We start from the raw sequence: 18,462 nt of genomic DNA, 5'->3' as shown, positions 1-18,462 counted from the left end.
CATTTTCATGACTGCTCTGAAGAGGTATCAGAACTGCCAGTGCCTCTGGCTTCCCAAACTGCCATTTATTGGTAGGGAGTCTGCACTTAGAAACCTGTTGGCAAAATGTGGAGTTTTCAGTAGTGTCTGGCTGATGCAGAAGTTTCCATTGCATTGTAGGACTAGAGAAATCAAAAGCTTCAGCCTCCATTTCTGTTTGAGTAGTGTCTGTTTTCCCCAAAAATGCTTTGAAAGCTTTGTTTTGTTATCAGAAACTGAGCTTTAATTTCATGTTTTTGTCCTTAGGATAATACTCCCTAGCTAAATGGAAACTCTGAACATTGATTTTAATTAATTGAGGGACTTTTGAAATATATATTTTTTTTCTTTAAATTGTTCCAGTAGGATTTGTTTCTGTAGGACTGTAGCAGCACACATGGCAAACCCTCCCTACAAGACACTGCCAAGCCACTCCCTGTTTGAGGTGGCACCCGACAGACAAGTCCATTGCCTGCTGCTCAATGCTGTGAGCTGTGTACACTCCTTCTGTTGACACAAGGTGCAAATATCAACTCTTCATCAAGAAATGCCAAGGAAAAGTCATGTTTAAAGACTATACAGTATTAGAGGTGATTTCTGCCTTTAACAACGTGTCTAATTATCCCTCACAGGGGAATGGTATGATACTCCAGTGATTAATATTGAAAAAGAGTTTAAAGTGTCAGGTCAGCAACTAGAGATTTGTATTCAGAAAGTTGAGGTGTTTTGGAACAGAATATGCTGATTATTACTGTCATGTCAGTAATTTTGATTTTTGGGGACTGAGAATGGAAACTAAAACCTGCAATGGCTCTTTGTCTTGTTGTAAGAAAGGAAGATTTGGCTGTAACTCGTAATGTGACTTGAGAGAAAAACTAATGTTGTGGAAAGCTTGGAAGGAGAAGGGAGTCTGCCTTTGTGTGTTGGTACTCTATTTGATATGTGCATGTTTCTTCCCCAACACCATGTTAGTAGACCTTGTCCTTTTTACTTGGCAATTCCAGTGCTTTGAGCTCCAGGTAGGCTTTTCTTCCTTGGGGGCTGTGGTCTGAAAAGGATCCTGCATTTACAGCCTGAGTTCTGTGACCAGCTCTGTGAGGAGGAAGGTGGGGATGGAGGAAGGTCACTTCATCTGCTGCCTGTCTCATTTCTGTCAATGTAAAGAGCTTTACAGAGACAAGTAATATTTTGCAATTGAGTTTCTCTTTTAAAGACACTCTGATGCTAATGTTGATTTAATAAGGTTCTCTCATTCTCTCTCCTTGCTTAATTTGAAACGTCTAATTTTGTGCTTCACAGTTCTGAACACAGAATTAGTGAGGGAAGAGGAGCCGGAGGCAGGAGGAGCACAGTGCCACACCAGAAGTTGCCAGGGGAGATTGATTCAATAGAGTGAAAAGGTGCAAAAGGTCAAATGTCCACAGTTCAGAGCAACGTGATGGTGGTACTAATGAGAAGAAGAGCTTGATCCTTTAAAGTGTTCTAAGATCTCTGTGGGTGTATAACAAACACGAAATGGAAAAGGGAGCATTAGAGTGTTGGTTTCTTTGAGTGGATTTTTCTTTTGATTTTATATGTATGTAAAATATAATATATGACAGGCAGGAAGGATAATATTCTGAGATAAATAGACATTTTAAGGTTTTTATTTTAAAGGTTGTTTTGTTAAGAGTGGCATTTATTTTCAGAAATGTTGAGAGGTTATGAAAGATTGTGAATTTGATCTGGCTAATTTATTTTGGCTGAACTTGAATGTGTGTTTTTCCTGCTAGAATTTTATGCTTGGGGAAGAAGCTGTTGACATGGACTTTTAATTCCTTTGTCCTGGGGATAAATGTAAACTCCCCAAAACCACAGTGCCAAAAGATTATCTAAAATATTGTACAAATAATAGTGGTAGTGAAAGCTTTTTCTTTGCCTCTTCCTTTGTTACTGTGCCTTTCCTCTTCCTCATAGGAAACCATTCCTATGCAATGGAGTTCAAGCCTAATTTGCCTCTTGCTTGAGCTGGATGACAGTTCTTCACATAACTGAGTGGACAGAGTAAAAGGAGTACAAGATGTGTTCAGCTTAGTTTTATGATAAGCTGCCAACATGCTTCTTTGAAAACCTCATTAAATTGCAATTAAAAATTTTAAAGGAAAAAAAATAGGCCATTTCAGTCAGTACTTGATAGATGAGTTTGTGGTTTTCAGTGCTGGCCAGGGGCATGAGCTGCTTCTTGCAGTTGGAGCTCAGTGAAAGGTTTGGTGAAGTCTGACCACAGAATCACCAAAAAACAGCTGCCAGCACTGGAAACTGAGAGTGGTGATTCTCTGCCTGCATTTCTTTAATGCCCTTGGTCAGAGAGAAATGTCTGCTTCCTGATTAAAGCTATGTATAAGACCCCCACTCTCTTTCTTCTCACATTGTTTCTCGTAATAGGACCTGCTTTTACCAATTGCTTCTGCTGAATTTGATAGCTAACACTGAATTCTGCAGAGTTATCTCAAACATTTGGCTGGAGAGTGCACTTGACCGTGCAGGCCTCCATAAGGAATAAAGCAAATGTTAGCATGGATTCTAAAAGAAGCCTGAACTGGCCTTTGAGGGTTTCTTTTCTGCTGACTTTCAGTGCCTATAGTGACTGGACTCCAGGAATATTTATCAGATCACTTGCCTGTCTGGTTATTTCCAGTCTATTGCACTGACCAACTTATTTGATCAATAAATCAATCAATCAACAGGTTCTTAAAATTACTTTCATTGAATTTGGAGGTGTAACATACAAAAGGAGTCTACAGAAAATAAATTATTGTATGTGTCCCAACTATAATTACAGAGCAAACAGAGTGGAGATAAGTTTGTAACTAGTGTATACTACAATAAATACAGCAATCTGTCTTTAGAGTTCTGTCATACTATGTTGTATTGACTCTTTAAATTTGCAAACTCATAGAACATGAATCTTGACTCTCTCAGGTCATCTGACTGCTATAATTAGAGCATACCCTATTTTAAAGCTAAATTTCAAGCTTCTTGCTTTTGATTAAAAGGTCCAGAAATAAATATTTTTCCGGTTCCTTAGAATGTGACATAATTTTTGAGACTTAGGAGCTTTGCTGACAGCAAAATGTTTTCTTAAGGAAAATTTCTCACCCTGCTTAACTCTTCCTGCTGCACCTGGTCTCTGCCACCTTCTTCTTGACAATAGCAACACCCATTTCATGATCCTTGTTGATAGGCTTCCAGGTACTGCTCCTTCAAAAAAAGAGAAAATGCTCTCCTCCTCAATTTTCCAAGCCATCTGCCTTAAGCAAGAGTGTGTTGCTTTGCCCAGTAAGTGGTCATTGAATTAGTTTTGAATTCTTGTAGTTTGAATTGAATCACTTTTGAATCAGTTTTGAATTCTTGTAGTTTTTAGAAACATTAAGCGCTTGCACAATGGGAAAACTCCTCTTTGCAAATTGTCCTATCAAATGGAAATCAAAATTTTGCTGGCAGTGACATAGATTTGTGAGTTGATCTTGATAAAATCATGCCCTGGAGATTGCAATGTTAAAATAAAGAATGCAGTTTTGCAATAGCCTGAAATCCTTGTTGTTGCTGAATCTACACTCTTCTTTTTGCAGATGATTTCATTGTGATATACTTGGACTTCATTAAAAGATGCAACCTTGCAGCATTTTCTCTTATCACAGCCTTGAGAGGAGCCAGTGTGTGTGTGTTTGAGAGCCAGTGTGTTCTCTTCCTAAAACACACAGTGGGTTGCAAGTGCTTTGGAAGCAAGGATCAGAGTCTCTAGTGGACATTTTGTCTGTAGCTCAAAACCACAACTTAATTGGCAGCCTTTTCATAACACTGACTGTGGCTTAGGATGTGGGGGAATGCTGCAGGTGAAGAGGGAGGTACCTTTGCAGAATTGGTTGTAGGGAAATTTAGTGCTAACTGCCTGTGTGTCTGAAGTGATTGAAGAAATAAGAGAGGTTGAGATCAAGTTCCTCACTTCTGTGCTTTTAATTTCCTGGGTAGTCTCTGATTATTCTTTCCATGTGTTTTTACTTCATAGGTAACACCTTACTATAAGTATGATTATATATATGGACTACCCCAGACCATTTATTTTGAGTTCCCGGTACTTTAAATGGTCCTTCCAAGGCTTTGGAATCTACATGATTTATACTAAATATTAATTACTGTATGTCTTTCCCACATGCACCTTGGCAAGTTGGTAGCTTGGAATCTGCCCCCAGAATGATACTGACCTTGTAAGGGTGTGTAAAGTGTGCTTTGTGTATGTCTGGGATGAAGGAGCAGGGAAAAAAGGAACATTCACAAGGCTGTCAAAGGAGTAAAAACAAGCTGTGTTTTTTGAAAGTGCACCTGATTCTCCACCTGCTGAAGAATTCAGACAGAGGATGCATGACCATTGTGGAAGGCTTTCAAGAATTTTCTTAACAAAGTATGTAATTATGACGGTCTCTCTGTATTAAAAAGCAGCCCCAAAGTCAACTGCATTTCTTTTAAACTGTATAGTATTTGCAATAATAACTTTGAAATTTAAAAAAAGTTTCTAATCTGGTAGCAGGAAATTTGTATTCATTTTACCATGCTGGCCTGTATCTATTGGCTGTGCCTACAAATACCTGTTTTTTTCAGGGGCAGATAAAAATTGTGTGTGGTGTCTGAGAGCAAGTGTGGTAAGGAAATTCCATCTGAACACACAGGGTTCATAAATTTTACTGCTTGGAGGCACATGGGTTGATTATGAATGCCATCTTGATTGTTTTCAAAGCAGTGGTGGTGTGTGAGGTACTGTGTTTGACTCCAAAGTTAATATATTTGGTATTTAGGAATCTGGCAGGAGAGAGCTCTGTCCCCTATGCAGGCACAGCAGTGAGATTGGGAGGTAGGCATGCATAACTGTTATTTTCCCCTGTCTGTCCTATCCCTAGAAAGCCATATGCCACCCTTAGGCTAGTGTAATGGGAGTCTGCATTAATGATTATGAGCTAGAAATAATCCAAGAAGAGTTGAGTGGCCTTTGTTTCTAGTTTTACGAGAAATACCTCATTGACTCAGCCTGAAATATATGCTGGGATCAAAAGTCATATTTAATACAAAGTTTCATGATGCCCTTTCTTGAAGTTTTTGGTTGCTGGTTTGTTTTTCTTGTCCTAAATTGGTCAGGGACTTGGAGATTCTTAAGTCTAATAGGCAGAGTAGGAATTTAAGCAAGAAGGTAAAAATTTAGAGCAAGTTGTTAACTCACCTACTGTCAAAAATAAGCATCTTGAGCATACATCTCTAGAGAACCTATGCTCTGCAAGATTTCTAAAACCATTGAATGCCTTGTCTGTTGGCAGCCTGCAAAATGAAAACTGTATGTGTGCCTATATAGAAGTGGTGATGGGAAAAGGAGAATGTGGAAATGGGCTGGAGTTTTAAAGCAAGCAATGAAAGCAGATGGTTTTCTTTGGATTTTATAAAATAGGTTTCTCTTAATTTTGTTTTAAATGAAAACCAGGAAACGTCACCATTGCAAAGCTATTTGTAGCTGTGCCATAAGCATTAGGATGCAGTTGTCCTTAATCATAAAAGGGCCAAGTTTTTTTTGGCTGCTTCCCATCTTCGTGTTTATAGAATTGTGTATGGTCTGTATGCATTAGAGTTGAGCAATTTCATCACAGCCTTTCCTCAAAATTGATTGCTGTTCAGTGACTCTTCCTTCTCCCTCTCCATTGTCAGTTGGTTACATCTCAGACTCTCATTGCATTTAATATTGATACTGCTTCAATTTTTCACTATACTGGAAGAGTTGAAGAGTCTGGAGTGGATACTGAATGTCTAGATATATTCTTTAAATACTTGAATTCCTATCATTCTGGACCATGATAAATTTAGAGCTGGATTACTGCTTTAGGAAGAAGTGACTGTTTGCTCATTCAGTGATGAAGTCTGGTCATCAAGATGTTGGAATATGTGCTGCAGAGTTCTTCAGATACTGACATGAATGTAAAAGTTGTTGCTAACAGCTGCCTTGGGTTTTGGGCACCTGCTGCCTTTCGTTTCTTGCATCTCCCACTCTATCTTCCGCTCCTGAAGCTGGCAGTGCCCCTAAAAATACTCTCTGTTGAGTTCTTAAGTAGGAGATCTCTACCAAGCTGGTAGTCTGAATTCCTGAGTCATTGGTCACACTGCAGTGCAATCTGTTCTGTGACAGTTCTTGACTGTGGCAAGGAAATGGACTTGAGGGGGAAGCTGGTTCCAGTCAGGTAACAAAGGCATTGTCCTTCCAAAGGCCGCTGCTCTGTGCTCATCCTTTCTCCCTCTCTGCCAATCACAGAGCTGTGCTTTGATTGCTCACTGCCATTTTTACATTTCCCCAGAGTGTGACAGACTTGAGTGGTGTGCATGATGTGTAAGGCTGATGTAGTGTAGTGAGTCTGGGAAAAGTAGCTGGGAAGTGCCCTTAGGAGTGAAATACAATTTTGGCACTGTTTTCTTGATGCCATTGGAAGTTGGACTGTTGATACGAACATGGGAATAATCAATGCTCAAGTGTGGAATTTGCAGAAGCACAGATGTATTACTCATGTAGTTCCCATACCGAAATGTCTGTATGAATCCCTAGGACAGAGGCTGCTGCTTTGGCCTGAGATCCTGTTTCAGTAACCTTTTATTTCTGATACAGTTAGAAGGAATATCTTGGCTGGGTTTTGACCTCAAACAATTAAGTCCAGTATTTATTCTGGTTCCTGTGGTTGCTGTCCAGTGGGTTACCTGGAAGAGAAAAAAAACCTTTCCAACAGAAGAGTTCAGGAGAGTGACCAAGAGTGTTGAAAGATGACTTGTATCCCAGGGCTGGGATTATAAAACTTGTAAGCTGCCATCTGGGAGCTGGAAGTGAAGCTCACTTAGGGAGCAAGGAAATCAGATATTGCTCATTTCTTAAATGGATTGCTTAAAGTTTACTTAGATTAATGGATAGGCTGTGTCTGTTGTTACCAAGACTAGTAAATGCAGGTCTGCAAAGACATCTTGGCACAGGGCTTAGAAGTTAGCAAAACTTAAACCAGTAGCCCTCTTGAGTTTTCCTTTTTATATTATTTTATTAGTGTATTTTATTTAGTCAGGGTTTGGTTTTTTTTTTTTTCCAATGCAGCAGTATGTACTACTACACATTCTAATTTTCCTGTTTCCATTCAGTGGAGTGTATCTATTCCTATTCTTGGAGTAATAATTTTTCCCTCTCCTGAAGGTTGACAGAATTAGAATATTGGCAGCACTGCAGAAGAGATGCTCTGTGATTAGTAACAATGTTATATTCTCTAAAGCCCTGATTCTGCTGCTGTGCATAGTATCCTATGGGGCACATATTGGTGATAGGGCTGTTCCTTTTCCTTGCTCTCATTTCTCAGCCCCTGTCCAGTGCCACTGAGTTAGTACCTTTGTTTATTTTGTCATGTGAGTGTTTGTCCACCAGCAATGTGTCATTTCATGGCTCAGGCACCCAGGGATGACAGATGTACATCCAGTAAAGAGTTAGTGGTGTGCATGACCTACCTGCTGAAATAATAGCAAGCACCATGAAGAGTGCTGTGTTCCTCCTGTCCATCTGCTGAGGATGGACAGATCTGTAATTGCTAAAATGTAAAAATGAAATTAAACTCATCTGTCCTGGCTGTAAAAATCATCAGGAAGCAAAATGTTATTCAAAGCAGGCTTTTGTCAAGATTGGTCAGTGATTACCAGTAAACACCTGTTGTGTATTGGTTTGTTTGGCCAAGGACTTGATGCTGCTATATCAAACCTATCTGCAGAAAGGGGGAATTGGCTTCCCTCAGTTGAAATGTAGATGTTCAGTTCCAACCCTCTAAGCTGGTGCAAAGGATGAGGATGGACGACACCCATATCTCATAACACATCATCCCTCAGTTACATGAAGCAGTCTCTGTGTGCCATTAAAATGATGACAGATCCCATAAAAACAATACCCTCCACTGTCTGCTCCCTCTGGCAGTGAACTATGATCAAGAGGAAAGTTCATTGTGCCCTGTCAACTCCCCTCAAATAAATAATCATAATGAAAAAGGGCCAGCCATTCTGAAGTTCCTGCTTAGCCAGTGTGCTGCTGATTGAAGGTAGCCCTGAGAGGCAGGGAAGGCTTGCAGCCCTTGACAGCAAATGAGAGCTGTGCCTCCCTCATAAATGCCTTGGCTTCAAAAGGAGGTGGTTATGGGCATGAAATGTTTATCATCTTGTACTTGCTTTGCTGCTGCTGGCTTTCTATGTAAGTAAAAAGTAGTAACAAGTAAAGAAGAGGCAATACTGCAGTCTGTTTTATCTGCTTGTCTGCACACTTAAATAGGCTTGTGGGCAAAAGGAAAGGAGCAGGTGGAGGCAGCTTGGCCTTGACAGAGGTTTGGACTCTGCACTCAAGAGGTTTTCAGTTGCCTATGAAGGGGAATCTAGTTGGGAACCTGATCAGATAACTGGCTTTCTGTTAGGAATCACTCTGAAATTGTCCATGGCAGAAGATGACTTGCTATGTAGGTCAGCTTGTTCATTCAAAAATGTCCTTTAAAAGATTACTTGTTCTTGGCATGTAATTGGAAGCAGCACAGTTGTTGACCACCTCCTTTTGAGTCTGCCCAGCACTGGCACATTCACTGGTACACGTCGTGTATCAGCATCTCCAACACATGCAGCACCCTGCATGGCTCCCTGGAACTGGCTGCTTCCCAGCTTCCTTTGCTTAGCTCCCACCCTAAATGGGGGTCCTGCAGCAGGCTGTGGGGGCTTTGCTCTGGTTTTGGTTTAGGGGGTGCTTGAGCTTTTGCTTTGCTTTAACAGCACAGTTCCCAACAGGGGACAGCACTGCATTGCTTAAGATGCTTGTCATTTTAAAGGAACTTTTCTAAACTTGTCATCTTAAAAGCTATAGTGCACAGCAGCAGGCAGCCTCTAAAAATCACTGATTTCTCTTTTTCTTCTCTTTCCCTTCCTTTCTATCTTGTGCTGTCTTTATTCCAAGCCTGAGGATTTGGATGCCTGGGTAAGCTCTCTTTTTTGTCTGGATCTTGCTTATTCCAAGTGTCATGTTGTTACTGTGCATGTACAGATTGTTATTGCTGAGCACAGATGCAGGATTTTATTTTCTGTCATTACATTTTAAAAGGTGTTCAGCTAGAAAATTGCATATTATTTCCTCCATAAAGATTTTCACTGGTTCCTTTTGTGTAGCTTACAGCTGCTGAAACCAAACTTGATCTGGTGATGTGTATTGTTGGCTAAGAGAGTAGCAGAAACAGGAGGAAATGAAGGTTATACCAGTATTGCTTTTTAAGGCCACAAGTTGCATCTGGTTTCTAAAATAGAGCCTGGTCACCTGCCTTCAATAGAATGAAAGGTAGGACAAAAAGCCAGCGATTTTGTAGGCCCTGTGTCTGGAATAGTGATTGCAGACAGCTCCACAGTAATTGTGATATTTCTGCTGATGCCAGTGGAGGTTAAGTCAAGGCTTCCCCATGGCTACTTGCTTGGTACAAGCCTCCCTGTAAAGTTCTGCTATTCAGTCTTGGGTATGAAGTACACAAATTGCCTCTTACTATTTCAGTGTTGCCCTTTCAGCTCTGCCATTCCCTTTAGACTTGGCCAGGAACATGCCAGCTAGCTAATTTTGGAGTTAGCTCTGTTCCTCAGTGAATTTCTGTCAATTCCTTCTTCTCATCTTGGAGTCCTTAATAGCATTTGTTTTTCTCCCCTGCCACCTGGACTGCTACCAGGACTGGAAGAGACTTGGGAAAGCATGAGGTATTAGAATTTGCAGTTGTGAAGTGTGGCAAGCTGAGGTGCCCAGCCCAAACATCTCTGCTGTGCTGCTGCAGAGATTTAACTGTACCTTTGGGGGAAGCTGATAGCTCCTCTCAACAAAGACAGGATGATGTAGAAACTAGGCATTTGATAGACTTGAAATCCTTTGCTTTATCCTTGTAGCTTATTTCCCTGTGTTGCTTCTGACTGATTATCTAGGCATCATCTTGCTAGTTTGTCTGTGAGTGGTGGAAGTGCTTTGCCAAGAAGATAAATATTTTTGCAGTAATCTTGCCAAGTGCTGTGACTTGCTTTTAGGAAGTATTCATAGGCTGAGGTTTGGACCTTTCCTTCTAGCTTGAGTTGCCCTTTGTAGAGAGAGAGTTTTTGGGTTTTCTGTCCTCCAGGAGAGTCTTCCCAAATCCCAGAACCCAAACAGTATTGTGGAGAGAGACAGCCCTGCAGTAGCTGTCAGTTGTGGGCTGTTCTAACACTGGATTTTATTCCCAGGTGCCACATTCCTTACCATCATCTGACCCTGCCAATAAGCTTGCTTTTTTTTTTTCCAAACAGATTTCCACCCTAGTTTTCATTTTTAACAAGGTGATGAGGTGGGACTGTGATTAAATTAATAAAAATGTGGTAATACTTTGGGGCGCAACAAAGCCAAAGCTAATCTGGGAATGGTTATAGCTAGAGTGAAGCCCAGCTCTAGATCAGTTGCACAGTCTGATGTGTGGCATGTTGGTGTCAGCTCAGGACATGGCTAAGAGTGTCTGGTTTTGTTCATAGAGAATGAACCAATAATATTTCATTACCTCAATTAGCTTGTAAAATATTTCTTTTGGCCTGTCTGTCAGCTAGCAGGCCAGTGCTCGAATCCTTTAGTTGTGCCAGTATATAATGTATAGCTTTAGAAATGTGCTTGCACTGTTTGTTTCTAAATGGGTTACTTGATAAAGGGAGAGAAAGAGGCAGAGAATCACATAACTCTGCCCTGGCTCTTTGTCACTGTTCAAGGCAGCACTGAGATAACCTGAAAAACCTTGGGCTGCAGAAAAAGTGTGAAGATAAAGCAGAGGAAAAATTTGAAAGAGCACCCAGCAGTCCGTGGATCCATGCCCATGGAAGCTGTAGCAGCATGTTAGTAGTATGCCTTTGCTGTCCTTTTGTAAGGGTATAATCCTTGTAAATTCTGACACCATCACAGGGGATTCTTGAATACATCTTGTAACTAGCTTTTGGACAGAGGGCAATGGCCAATTGCATACATGTTCTTTTATGAATACATCTCCTTTTTTAAGTTTTGGGTGCATTCCTGTGTTTTGAAGCTGAGTATGTCCTTTCTTCCCTGTCTCTATCTTGTTTCTATGTTCATACTTCTTGGACATCACTCCGTCTTCTACACATCCTAGATGTCATCTCTGGGCTTTGGTCACCTCTTGCACAGTATGTTCAAGTTCCAGTGTAGTTGTACAACTTGGAAGTGAAATGCAGCTTTCTGATATCTGATTTTCAAATCAGTGTGTTATCATGCATGTTTTCCCGTCTCCTTCCTTTTAGTTCTAAAGGCCTTTTTTCAAAAAGTCTAGTGATGCTTTGTTTAGCACTTGCAATCTCAATCCCCTGTGAAATTGTAATCATAGCAGCCAGTTCTGTCTGGGACATCACAGGCTTCTAACTTCAGGTAGGGAATAAGCAGCAGGACTAGGGGAACTCTTAATAAATATCCTATATTCATTCAAAATGTCCCTAGTTGCCTAACCCAGTTTGGAACAGTGAATATTTCAGATGACACATGCTCTACTATACCGTTTGTACTTCAAACATCATCATAAAGTGCACTAAAGTTTTTAGTAATAACAGCTGGGGATAGAGGGAAACAGAAAGCAACTTTGAAGCAGATCTGTCACAAAAAGAGTGTTTCTCTGCATACTTCAATGCACCGAAACAGCAGCAGATCTTGAAAACAAGCAAGGTATTGAAAATATGTTTGTGTTGCAAGTACAAGGTTTCTCTGTGACCTCTAGTTCATCATGCATTATGGGTGATAAGTGGGACAATGGGGGATAATATGGGAGAAATTACTTTGAGGGAAGAATGGGGACTACTCTGAGGTTACAGTCTGCAGTTAGGAGATTCAGTTTTGGCTCTTTGACCTCAGTTCTGCAAGATTCTGGGGAAGTGACTGACAGAATGCCTGTGTGCATGGCCATGGAGGCATTATTCACTGGCAGCTCCAGTGAGGTCAGCTTGGCAGCCCAGGATTGTCATTGTGCAGAGCAGAACACCTCTAATGTGTCTGCATCTCAGCACCCTCCTTAAGAGATCAGGTGTTTGGTTTGTGTTCCCTTCCAGAGGAGTTGTAAGGATAAATGTGCTGGATTTCTTGGTGCATGATGTCAGGCACAGGTTGGAAAGTTGAGTGAGTGTATGGGTTTGGGGTACATGTATTGCAGAAACAGAATAAAGCCTCTTAAGCACTGGTCTTGTTACATTTATTGATTTTGTACTTCCAGAGTATCCACCATTCCAGGAGACTAGCACAAATACATAATTATTTAGATTAAACAGAACCTTTCTTGAGTTTATAAGATTTTATTATTTGCCTCTTTTGTTTCTTTTTTTCTTCCACCATATGGTGCAGCTTCCATCTGAATCATGCAGAGGGGTCTGTACCGTCTTACTCTTGTCTTCCTTACTTATTTTCCTCTTCAGGAAATACAAGTCACTTGTGGAGTGATTTGATTTTATGGGTGTTTTGCAGAAAACCTGCAGGAGAATTGGGATCTTTTGGTCATCCACCAGACCACCCCACCTTCTTACATCTGTTTCATTTTAATTGAAATTGCTTAGGTCTTTTCTGTGTAGAAGATTGGCTCAGAGGAACAGCTATGGTTCTCTTACCAGAAAATGGTTGTAGTTCTGGCACTTACAAAGCACCCATCAGTGCCCCCGTTGTTACTGTGATATCTCTTTTGTCAGGCTGCATGTGTGGGGCAGCTCACTCTCATCCCTCTCCCCATCCTGTTCCAGCAGGTGGGAGGTAGTATAGCAGCTATAGGTTAAAGCACAGCCAGAGATTTTGCTTTTAATCAAGTGCCTTTGAGACAGAGAAGATTTAGTTATGAGTCTCTACTGCTTGTGCCTTATCCTGGCCCTGTTTTCTGGGATAGCAAACATGGAAACCAAAATATTTCTTTAAAAACAAAGAAACCCACATCGCCACCACACCCCTAGAATCTTCCTATTTGATATAATCCTTTTCTTGCTTGCTTATCAACCACCCTCACTGCCTAGATTAAAATCTCTTCTAAGCCCTATTATACCACTGTATTTCCATCAGCAGGGGAGCAGAAAGAAGGACATGCACAGCAACTTGCTTTCAGATGTAATTTTTCTCGTTAGCAATGGCTTTTGGCCGTAAAATGACAGGTCTGAGCCCACGGGGATATTTCTGTCCCAGCTGCTTAATCACGTTGGACCAGCATTTTCTGTGGTTGTGCCATCATTAGAAGTTAAGAGAATGTTGCTGGGATGCTATGGCCTGGCAGGGTTTGTGTCCATGTTAAGCAGGCTAATCATTCTGGTTTTGAAAGGTCTTCTGCCTGCTGCTAACTTCCATGGCCCCAGAGATTTTGAGGTGGGATGGGGGATGTGGAAAAACTGCCATCTTTTCTTGCTATTGCTGCTTGTTATTTTTAAACTTGAAAAGTTGGATTCAGTTCCATCAGTGTCATGTTTTCTTAATACTAGTTCAGTTTAGGGGTGGGAATGTAATTAAGTGGTGCTGGCTGCAAGGAGCTAGAAGGCTACAGCTGTTGCTGTGCCCACACAGACTTTTTTAATTGAGCACTGTTTAGCTGATGAGTACCAGATTTACTGTTTTGATAGTGCCATGGTTATAATTTGTAAGATGGAAGAGAAATTCTTTGACAGCCATCTTCCCTCTTGCAGCACCAGCCAAAGGAACTCTGAGAGTACTGACGGGGAATGCACAGAGAGCATGTGGAGAGGGTACTTAATTATCTGGATAGTCCTATGTATGTCTGTTGTAGGGAAGTATTTAATCCTTAGAAGCTTTTGGACACTCCAAGGGGCAAGGGTTTATAAAGAGGAGGATTTGAGGGGATTTGGTTGGTTTTTTTTAAGGTAAGGGGAAGAACGTTTGAGCAATGACTGTCATGATTCATGGAAAAACAGACATGGATAAGATGGAGTTCTGAAAAAGGGAATGGGAAAGTGTCACCTTTCTATTATTATATGTTTTCATTTAATAAGAAGTGTAAAACCAAGGGTTTGAGTTTGAATAGGATGCTAGTAAGAGCATTTCAAATGCTGGGGGATGACCCAAAACAAGCTGCAATTCTTTAGGTATGTACTTCCACTGAGGGGCATCCCGTGCATGAGTCCTGAGCAGAAATTTTTTTTTTTTTGTCCCTTTTAGTCTGTATCTCATGTGCTTTCCTTGCACTACATTGTTTTTTATTAATTTCTTCTTCTCCTGCTGCTGTTTTGTTGTCCCTGCCAGGCTGTGGAGCTGCAAGGCTGGGAGGCAAACCTGAGGCGACAAGAGGCCTTCTACCAAGAGCAGCTGGCCCGCATTGAGAGGAAGGTAAGGCTCAGTTGTCTTCATTTCTGACCCCTGCAAGGGTAAGACAGAGATCTGTGTGGATCCAAAAGATACAGAACCAAAATGTGTTGTGCTGCGACCTGGAACTGTCAGCTGACAGTATCCTATCTGCCCCCCAACGCTTATATAAGTGGTGTAAAAGCTGTACAAATCTTTTGAGCAATTCGTGTTTGAAAGATAAAGGTTTTTTTAACTGGATGATTTTTAAAAAGGATTTCTGGTAGTTCAAACTCTATTATCTTTTTTACCATGGGATTTAGGTGAAAGCTAAATTGAAAAAAACAAACAACTGTCCTGGTTTTTATTCCTTTTGTTAAAAATCCTTTCCTTAATAAAAAAAAAATAATCAACCACCACAACATAAATTTTGCTGTAAATATGAATTAAAGTTGTATTAACAATTTTTCTCTAGGGAGCCAAACAGTTCAAAGAGTGGTGCTGCAGTACACTGCCTGCTTCTTGTTGGATAAGCCTTTGAAATAAACATGATTTAAAGAGACACTGTCAAGCATCTTTTAAGCCTGAAATGACCTTTGAAAATCCATTTAGGGATTTGAATCTCTCCCCTAAACGTGGGATTTGCTTCTCTGTTTAATTGTTTACCATGATGAGTTTTTAAAAATTGATGCCATAAAAATAGGAGCAGCCATGCTGTTCCTTATGAACTAATGTGTTCTTCACTTCCTGGCAAAATGAAATAATGTTATAAGTAGTCTTTATTTTTTAATAAATGTGGAGAATAATCTTCTCCAATTTGAAGCAATTAGACCTCCTGACAGGGAGTTGCATACATTCGACTTGTAGTTGTGTTATGTGACTAAAAAGAAGTGCAAACAATGAAAAGAGTGGGTTGTAAAGAGACTGGGAAATCAATCAGTTTTACTACCAATATGTAGCAGGATGGTGAGTATGGAACATGGGAAAATTGTAGATTATAGAAACGGTGGGGAGCTGTTGGCATATCTATTCCTCTTTTCATTCCCTCCTACTGTATGACTGTCCATGCTGCATTTTTTGAGCCATCAGTGGTAAAACATGCCTGTGAGCAAATTCACACGATACAATTTTGCAACACTTTAATCCGTACAATTCATTAAAAATAAACTATTAAAACTACCGCTCAGTGTTGCATTTGTATTTTAAATTCTATTTCTAGATAATGGGGATTGTTCAGTGAAATTGCAAACAATCTAGCAGCTATCGTTCTAATTATCACAGTTGTCCATATGTTCGTACGCAAAGGGAATTTTTGCAATTTCTTGATCCCATGCTGTTTGCTTCTATTATGTTCTTCTCTCCAGATCTGGTTTCGTGAAACAGAAATTACAGGGGAAACCTGTGAGCCTGTCCTTTATGGACAGTGGAGTGGGGAGAAGTCTGTGTCCAGGCTTCATTGTCCTCTTTTTGAAATCTTTTGTTGTCGTTTGTGTTTTCAAGTCCACGTCCCTTGCTACAGGGACACCTTTATAAACATCGTGATGGGTATTTTAGTGTGGAATCTTCTTGGGGGAGTAGGGTGAGCTGCCCATAGTCCTATTCAAGCTGCAGAGCTACAGAGAAACTATTTTCTAGTTGTTATGTGTACAAAAGCAAATAGATAAAAAGAACAGGTTTTCTTTCCTCTCTTGAAACACTGGATAGTTTGTGACCCTTAAAGACTAGCATTTTGCTGGTAATAAAATAGAAGAATGCCTCCAACCGTTAGTGTGGATTGGAGTGGGAGGTGGTGGGGGCTAGAAGGGAAAGGAGAGAAATGTACTTGAAACAGTGTAATAAAGCTTAATTGTATTAGTTTTGAAAAAGGTTTTTGATCTTCTCTGAGGATAATTTTATTCCTATAATGGTTGGAAAGATGGAAAATGCAGCAGAGAACAATCTTTTTTATTAGCTGTTGCTTTTATATAATTCTGCTTTTATTTGTTGAATACACGCAGACCTTGACATTTATTTATATATTTTTTCCTTCCGCTGTGCTAAAGCTTTCCAACACAGGCTTAGATATATTTTTATATATCTGTGTATGTGTATGTCAATATTAGAAAAAAGCTCTCAGTAAGGGGATGGTGGGAGAGAGCCCTGAAATAGAAATTTGCTTTCTCTGCTGTTTTAAAAGGGAATAGTCACTTGAAGTGTGGTCACTGGTAGTTCAGAGGTGTTTGGCTGGGAGTGAATGAATATGGCTCAGTGTGGAGTTAGCAAGCTGAAATTTCTCCTTCTAAGGATCAGGCTATCAGGAATTCCCCTCTCCCCTCCCCTGCTGTGCCCAGGTTGGTTTTGCCCCCATTTCTGCATGATAACAGAATTCAGCAGTAGAAGACTTAAAGATTTGTTTTTGAAGGATGTTTTGAACTATTGATGTTAAAATCTCAGTACCTTCCCAGTAGGATGCTAGGAGTAATTGTGTTACATACTCCTTACAACGGAAGAGCTGCTCAGTAAATCAAACACAGATACTATCCTGTTTCCTCTGACAGTGGTCAGTTTGTAAAGTCTTTGAAGGAAGAAGGAAAAAAAACCATGACCAAAACAAAGTGACAAAAAAAACTTTTGAAGAGCAGCTTTGAGAAGAGTCTTGCTAAATGTTGTCAGTTGGAGGCAGACACTTGCCCTGCTGCACAAGAGTTTATTTTCATTCAGTATTTTTATTCATTGAAAGTTGATTTAGTGCCATTGTTCTTTTGTGCATCTCAGGCATTTTTTCTGTAGCCCTGTTTAGCTCTGTGCCTCCAACATCATGTGGCAGTGTGTGCCACAGGTTAACTTATATACTCTATAAATTCTCTGTTATCAGTTTCAAATACTTTTTGCATTTAATATCCTTTATGTGAAAGAGATAAAAGAAATCCTCCTCATTATTCATTATCTGCAGACTTCTTTTCCCTCTTTTACCTTTCCATTAAACTGTGCAGTCCTTACCTTTTCAGCCTCTGCTTGTGTGAATGATTTTTTCCAGGTTTCTCATTCTACATGTTTGTCTTTTGGCTCTTTCCCCCTAGCAGCTCTATCTTTGAGATGTATTGACCAGAATTGAACTCAGTAGTCCCCCTGAATGCAGCAGATTGTGTGAATACATTATCCTTTTATTTGGTAATCTTTGAAAGAGTACTGTAATCTACTGGACAGAGCACAGAATTGGAAGGAAAAACCTGCTCATTTTCTAATAGCCATTTCTCTTTTGGGAGTTGGAAACAATTATTTAGTCCATCTATCTCAGTTATTCCATCTATATGATGGAATAGCTTATAATGGGAGGGCAAAGTGTTGTGAAACAGTAAAGCTATAAAAATGCTAAAAAGGCTTTGCCTTTAGTTTTGCATGAGGTGAACTATAGGTGTACCTTATTTCAAACAGATCTTGAGAAACTCAGTTTCTCCAGACAGTCTTATTAAAATTTTCACGGGGAAAGGCATGTATGAAAAAATGATTGCAGTATTTCAGCTCTTGGGGTTTTCCCTGCATCTTCTACTAAAGCAGTGGGAGAAATGAGACAATGAGTGCAGCAGTTCTGTGTCACAGTGAGGATCCGTCTAGTTCAGTGTGCTGCTCCTGCCTGTGACTGAATGTGCAGGGATAGCTGTAGGAACTGAACTGATGGGAAAAGGGGCTGTGGAGTCTCCTTCACTGGAGACAGTCAGGGAGTATCTGGACACAACCCTGTGCCATGTGCTCTGAAATGACCCTGCTTGAATAGGGAGGTGTGGGAGGGACCACGTGCCCCACTGTGGTCCCTTCCAACCTGACCCCTTCTGTGATCAAAGCAAGGTTATGGGGTATTTGCCCCAAGTGCTTTGACCATCCTGGCCAGTAATTTTTGGAACTTCTCCTCATGTGTTTAATCCTCAGAGGGCTGTGAACCAGGACTGTGTGCTCGGGATGCGGGGGGACCCTGAGCGTGTGTGGCAGCTGTGTCAGAATCACTGTTTGGTTCTCTGTTTCTTTGTAGTGCCTGACACTTGATTTGCACTTCTGACTTGTGTTGAGCAAATGCCACACACTGCTGCTACTGGCAGCATTCC

The 18,462-nt window shown here is 40.6% G+C and overlaps 1 protein-coding gene across 2 annotated transcripts in view; it reads left to right on the top strand.

Annotated features, from left to right (window-relative positions):
* Window positions 1-18,462, top strand: part of CHCHD6 (coiled-coil-helix-coiled-coil-helix domain containing 6) — a 108,611-nt gene that overhangs the window by 22,151 nt on the left and 67,998 nt on the right. Inside the window, exons 5-6 of one of the 2 annotated variants that reach the window (XM_074549786.1) lie at window positions 9,035-9,055; window positions 14,345-14,428. In XM_074549786.1, the coding sequence (XP_074405887.1) occupies window positions 9,035-9,055; window positions 14,345-14,428 (105 nt within the window). The remainder of the gene's footprint in view (window positions 1-9,034; window positions 9,056-14,344; window positions 14,429-18,462) is intronic. The other variant, XM_074549787.1, reaches the window with a different exon arrangement.

This window comes from Zonotrichia albicollis, chromosome 12, assembly GCF_047830755.1.
Source record: "Zonotrichia albicollis isolate bZonAlb1 chromosome 12, bZonAlb1.hap1, whole genome shotgun sequence".
Taxonomy (NCBI): Eukaryota; Metazoa; Chordata; class Aves; order Passeriformes; family Passerellidae; genus Zonotrichia; species Zonotrichia albicollis.
This window is presented reverse-complemented; position numbering and strand designations above follow the sequence as displayed.